Genomic DNA, 7,110 nt, shown 5'->3' with positions numbered 1-7,110 from the left:
TGAATAAACACCAGAGGTGCATAAAGTACTTGAAAAAAAAGTCAAAGTAAAAACACTTTAAAATGACTTTGGTAAAAATGAATTTCACTGATAAGAAAAGCACTTACTGTAAGTAAATCCTAAAYCTGTTCACAACAGTTAAGCAAGTAACTACTCTCCTTTCAATAAATGTAAAGCATTTTACACATTTTAAGAGAATTGCAGATCCTCAATGAAATCACTTAAGTACTGTAATGAAGTAGATGTACTTTGTTACTATACACCTGATGAACACTTTTTAAAATTTTCTATAAGCAGACTTTGATGGTGTAAACAGCTTAGCCTACAAACAAAAACAGAACTTCATCAGCTGTGTGTGTGTCTGTGTGTGTTTTATTAAATAAAACCAATAAAAGTGGATGCACTGACTCATAATTTGTGTTCAGAACACAGCTGCTGTCTGCATGCTGGGCCTTGATTATGTTTACAGCTTCATGGGAGATTCATCACAAAAGTAATCAATGTCAAGAACTGCTGGCCTTCTCCCTGAGGTAGAACTGGGATGCAGGTGTGCTCGAGGGGTTGTTAGTAACAGGCTGAAAGTGGGCAGCTCACTTGCCCGGAGCAAACCAGAGGGGAGAGTGGAAACTTGGGGTGAGGATGCGGGWGGGTTATTGGGGGGGCTGCAGACTGCTGCTAGAGGGAGCAGATGCTCTGACGGAGTGGAGAAGGGAGAAGTTCTTACCTCTGGGAAAGTAAGGACGGGAGGAGGGCTTTCAGAAAGAGCTCTTACAAGACTCTTGGGACACACAAGATAAGGCATTTCCAGCTGTGCAGAGTTAGATAAAGAGCAGGATTTAGGAAAAAGCAAAAAATTGAAAGGCTGGGGGGGAAAAGGGGCAAATGGAAATCCAAAAGCTGGTGTTTCTTTCCAGCCATGACATAATTTTAACAGAGAAGCTCTTAATTTCTTGATCTGCGGAAACATTAAAACATCATGTCGCTTTTTGATTCAGAATAACTCCATATTTCCATAACACGGTTGGTTCTGTTACAGGTCTCTCTCATGTTAAAAGGACGATGCTTGTTCTGTGCTGCTCAGTATGGGAGGCTGTGACAAAGTGAAGATCTGATGCAATCTGCTGGCTATAAACTGAAGTTGTTCATCCAGCAAGAAGCTAAGAATTCCACCGACAACGCTTCAACAGTTGGTGTCCTCAGTTCCCAAACGCTTACTGTGTTGTTAAAAGGAAAAGTGACGTAACACAGTGGTAAACATGCCCTGTCCCAGGTTTTGTGGAATGTGTTGCAGACATCGAATTCAAAATGAGCTGATTTGAAATTTTTTTTAAAAAAGTTGATCTGTTTAAACATTAAATATCKTGTCTTTGTAGTGCATTTGATTGAATATAAGTTTAAAAGGATTTGCAAGCTGTTTTTATTGCTTTTCACAACATAATTGGGGTTGTATTAATTCCATAATGTCCTGTATGTGACTGAATTGTTCTAATACGTATTAAGTTGACTGTGACGGGATTCAGATTTGARTTGGATTTAAGATCTGAACTTCCACATGATTTGTAATTTAAAACCAATTTTAGCACAAAAATTAAGAAAATGTGTGTTTGTTAGTTTATTTCTTTGTTATAACAATGCTTCTTGGCAATAAATCTTTACACTGTTGGAAAGCCTGTTAGTTTCCCTTTTAAATTATGCCACATTTGTAAGGAACATGCATTTGTGGGGCGAGCTGTAGAGCTGAGGATGTGGGTTGCTGTAACTATCGACACTTATTTTGAGCTTCTGGTACCTGCCAATCAGGTGCCCATTATAACATTTATTGCCAAGAATTGTTACAACAAAGAAATAAACTAAAACTAATTAGCCTACTCTTGCTATGTTTATATAAATAGAAGTTTTATTTAATTAGGTGTGTATAACCTGATGCATTTTATGTTGWATCTAATTTATTACTATACTTTATTCAAATGTTTTCTGAACCAATTACTACTGCTCTCACTCAGTTTCTGATGTCTACACACTAAATCTGAAATATCAGATGGTGCAAATAATTATAAAAATGTCTTCTTACACCAATTRCTGACATAAACAGATGACCAACAAAGTCTGTAAGCACATTAAAAGATTTTGTCTTTGTTCATGTTTTAATCTTGGTTAACATATTTCTATTTGATCTTTTAACACTTCCTTTAGGAGACATGCTCTAATCATTTTGTAGCAACACAGCAGAAAATCGGTGGCTTTATTAAAATGACTTGTTAGCATGAAACAATTGTCCAATTTTTTTAATGAGAGCTGGTAAAAAATTAACACTTTTCAGAATAACAGTAGGGTAATTTACTGAAATCACTCRGTCTTTGGTTTTCAAGTAAATACAGTGGGAGTAAAAAAAGGCTAAATTTTAATGGTAATATATTCTGTTGGAATGACTGCAGTGAAACAGGAATCAGAGTGAAGGAGTCAGAAGAGAATCAGATGTCTGAGCTTGGGCTGATCTTAAAGAGAAAATTCAACTACTTTTTTTTCCTTCTCGACCCTCCAACATCCTCTCCATCTATTCTTTTTATACTCATTCTCTGGTTTATGTTTCCTTAGACTTCCTTTCCTCTAATCCACTGAGGCCAAGGCTAACACAGAGGCTAATGAGATTAGGAGCAGCTTTCTTAGCTCCTCTTTATGCCCCACGCTGCTTATCATTTGTTACTGACTCCTGTTTGTGACTGTGAAGGATGATTATAGTCTGCTTTGAGACCAGCCACTTCCCACATGACTTTAAAAAAATAAACATATTGCATAAAAAGTAAATACTTTTGTGTTTGATTGATTATTTCTTTGTCGCAGCAATGCTTCCTGGGTTAAACTTTATGCTGTTGGAAAGCCTGTTTACTTCCCTTTAAATGGTGCAGCATTAGTTTAAAAAAAGCATTTGTGTGTTGGTCTAATGAGAACTTGCCAATGCAATTTTTACACCTCTCTTTCCTCTTTATATCCTTACATCATAAGGGAACACTTCATTTTGTTGAACTCGGTACACTGACAAAGACATTCAGATTCAGAGGAGGAGCCAAGCTGTTGTGGCTGTGTATGGTTCTTCCACGTGCTACTGAGGYTCYGGTTTATTAAATGGATAAATTGCCAGTGTGTCTTGTTTTATTCAGACTTCAGTAATATAATCCGATAAACACCAAACAAGAGGCAATGGCAGAAAAAGCTGTTTGGCAGGGGAGATTATTGGGAAGTTTTTCATGGATGAAACCAACATAAATGCCTTTTCCTTGCAAGTTTGTCAWCCTTTAAGGAGAAATAAACCAGCTTTCCAATGTTTTAAGATTCATTACCAAGAAGTGTTGTTACAACAAAGGAGTAACCAARTTTACCTTTATTTTGTCAAGTTCACTTGGTGTTGATGGAAGAAATTACAGCTCAACAAAAACTGGAATATTTTACATGCAAGTCTCACCAAGTTTTATGATTCAACAGTAGAACTTTAAAMTGTTTTGTTTGTCAATACTTTTAGTATTAAGTAGTTTAATAGTAATTTTTGAAAAGTTTCTTCAACATTAACACATTTTATGCTTGATAAAATCTTTAATAAATACCATTAGCTTAAAGCAGGGGTGCCCAAACATTTTCCCTGAAAGGGCCAAAATTAAAATCAATCTGAGGGCCGCGGGCCAAATGCAATAATATAAAAACACAAAATGCAAATATTTCAAGTAAAGTTGTATTTTTTATGATTAAGCTAGCAGCCAGTGCAGTTGCCCACATTTTCTTGTTTGTTTTTTTTTTTCAGCCCATGGACATGAAGAAAATTCAACGTATGCTCGGGCAGAAAAGGCTCATGGGACTTTTCATAATTTAAAATTTGAGTATATATGGTCTTATAAGATGTGCAAATCTAGATATGGACTTCAATCTCATAAATATCTCTTGAAGTTACTTGTATTTTAAGTTTAATCTTAACAAAATTCAAAGATAAAGTGAGTACCATAAGTTGAGACTAGCTGACTACAGCTCCTTGTACCTATAGTTGGACCAATGTTTGAAAAGACTAAGTACAAATATAGTATTTCTACATAAGACAGACAATTACAACCTAGTAACCAGGATAACTGCTGGTGGGCCAAATCAAATGGCTTGGCTGACCAAATTTGGCCCACGGGCCCCACTTTGGGCACCTCTGGTTCAAAGTTTTTGAACACGTACTTTTTTTGCAAGCTCTTATGTTTTCATTCTGAATCCACAACGCTTTGCNTTAAAGCAGGGGTGCCCAAACATTTTCCCTGAAAGGGCCAAAATTAAAATCAATCTGAGGGCCGCGGGCCAAATGCAATAATATAAAAACACAAAATGCAAATATTTCAAGTAAAGTTGTATTTTTTATGATTAAGCTAGCAGCCAGTGCAGTTGCCCACATTTTCTTGTTTGTTTTTTTTTTTCAGCCCATGGACATGAAGAAAATTCAACGTATGCTCGGGCAGAAAAGGCTCATGGGACTTTTCATAATTTAAAATTTGAGTATATATGGTCTTATAAGATGTGCAAATCTAGATATGGACTTCAATCTCATAAATATCTCTTGAAGTTACTTGTATTTTAAGTTTAATCTTAACAAAATTCAAAGATAAAGTGAGTACCATAAGTTGAGACTAGCTGACTACAGCTCCTTGTACCTATAGTTGGACCAATGTTTGAAAAGACTAAGTACAAATATAGTATTTCTACATAAGACAGACAATTACAACCTAGTAACCAGGATAACTGCTGGTGGGCCAAATCAAATGGCTTGGCTGACCAAATTTGGCCCACGGGCCCCACTTTGGGCACCTCTGGTTCAAAGTTTTTGAACACGTACTTTTTTTGCAAGCTCTTATGTTTTCATTCTGAATCCACAACGCTTTGCGCAGTCCAGAGTGTTCACAACTTTAATGACACATTTAATTGAGAATCTGACCTTTTATAGCTTATTTAATACGTGAAATTTTGTGTTTAAGGTTAAATATTGTTTTCATTCCTTTTGGAAGGGACATCCTGCTGTTTCTGTTTTGTTTTCTATTTTTTCTACACTTCAGTAACCAAGGAGGGAGTGGAGAAGTTTGGTGAAGGCACCCGACTTCCTGTATTTGACACAGTAATTAAAAACAAAACAAAACATTTAATCTAAACAGTAAAGTGCAGCAGGTTTTTTTTTTTGTTCGAAAAGTTTAAAAGCTAGTCAGGAAATGATGACCTGTGCCAGATTTTTTGTATTATATGTGCTGCTTACAATGAAACTGCCCTAAACATTAATTTTGTCATTTCACATAGGAGATTGCTAACATGTGGCTATTGTGATAACTGCAAAATGCCTCAGCTATGATTTGAAACTGCAGGGGTGGTTAAATGAAATAAGAGAGAGAGGGGGAAAAGCATTATTGAGGGGAGAAATAAAGAGCCTAAACACAGTTTGTCATGGCACATAATGTGCTGGCAGCCAGTTTCAGATGGAGTCACGGTGACTGACAGGTGGTGAGGCATGTCAGGTCCCCGACACTGCAGCTGCATCGCACATCATGGTCTATTAGATCGTTTTAAACATTAGCATCCATGTCCCTGYGAGCCTATTGGTGTGTATGTGGGCCTGAATTAACGTTGGAAATTTAGTTTTAAATTTAGAAGTTCAGGAGCGACACGATGGACAGTTTCTGCTGAATATTTGTCTGAAATAATGAGATGCAGTTAAAAAAAACTGCAATTATGGCAACAAGACAAAACATGACTGAGATGACGCAGAGGAACAACAAGAGAGTAGCTCTCCATGTTTGTCATGATCCCTCCGTTCTATATTTGTTCTGATCGTCACTTGGATTATTTACCCACCATGACGGTTACACAAACCAACAAATATGTGTGCTTAACTCCTACTCTATCCCGCTCTCCCTGAGAATGTCTTCCAGGCATTTCCATGGGGTCTGACTGAGTGCCACTGCGATGAGGAGGGAAATGAACAAGGCTTTACAAGCTGAGCCCACCCGAGGCTTTAATTAGAATTAAATCAGTGGAATGAGCTTTGGCTACCAGCGGGTCACATCAACCTAGCCCTATGAAGCAAACAGGGTCCACCTACTGCAGCAAATTAACTTTCATTTTTTTCCTTTTATGCACTCAAAGACACGTAGGCACGTCCACTAAGAAAAAATGAGCAGATCAATACAAAACATCATCGTCCATTCCCACATTCATTACAGACCTTATAACAACCAATTATATCCTCTGCATGCGCAAAAATCCTCAACGGAAACAACATTTTTTCTCCCCCATTTCCCTCTGTTGTGACTGTAATAAGCTGTGATCGACTGCGAGGGGGCAAAACGTAAAGCCACTTCCCACGCAGGAACAACTAACTGGTCTTCATTAGAGAGAAAACCCCTCAACCACAGATCAGTTACTAGAGTAGAGACAAATGGGCATACACCTTCTTCGTGTGCAGTTTTCCCCATCTGTGTGCAGGAGGCAGCGAGATGACGCACGGCGCGGGGGCATGTGAGAAGCAGATGCTCCCATTAATTAGATGTAATGATCAAACAAGTAATAACGAAGAGGGTTGACTGAGGGAAGGGTTGATTTATCTCCGAGTGGCGACTAATTAATGCAAAAAAAAGGCGTTGTGGTATGAAGCCAAGCTGGGGAGCTTACAGTGAGTCACTCCTGCCAGTTAACTCGTGCAGGACCTTTGGGCACTCGCCACTCACTTCATGTCCTCCTGCTTCGACACAAACTCTTAAAAATCTTTGACAGGAGCTAAAACTAAAAACGACTGTTCTCGCTGTCTAAATGTACCTTCTGTTTCCGCCTCTCCTTCCTCTTGTCCTCTGTGTCCTGCAGCATCTTTTCCCTCCACAGGTCAAAGAAGTACGATGGGTCCGTGTAGAACTTTAGTCCCTCCTTACCGTCATCTCTGCAGACAAACAAAGAAAAAAAAAAGAACAGATTCGTTACCACAATAAACTATTTGTAATGCTTACGTTTAGTTGTCTTTTCTTCAACATTTTTCAGTGTAAAAATGTTTTCCACAAATGCCATATTTCCCTATAACATGCAAAAACTGTCCACCTAACCAAGTTTTAAAAC

At 37.9% G+C, this 7,110-nt stretch overlaps 1 protein-coding gene across 2 annotated transcripts in view; it reads right to left on the bottom strand.

Annotated features, from left to right (window-relative positions):
* wasf1 (WASP family member 1) overlaps positions 1–7,110 on the bottom strand; it is a gene marked incomplete in the record, with an annotated part of 77,026 nt that overhangs the window by 17,123 nt on the left and 52,793 nt on the right. For both annotated transcript variants that reach the window (XM_014011568.1, XM_014011569.1), the window contains 1 exon segment: positions 6,820–6,937. In XM_014011568.1, the coding sequence (XP_013867022.1) occupies positions 6,820–6,937 (118 nt within the window).

Source organism: Austrofundulus limnaeus, unplaced genomic scaffold (assembly GCF_001266775.1).
Source record: "Austrofundulus limnaeus strain Quisiro unplaced genomic scaffold, Austrofundulus_limnaeus-1.0 Scaffold82, whole genome shotgun sequence".
Lineage (NCBI taxonomy): Eukaryota > Metazoa > Chordata > Actinopteri > Cyprinodontiformes > Rivulidae > Austrofundulus > Austrofundulus limnaeus.
This window is presented reverse-complemented; position numbering and strand designations above follow the sequence as displayed.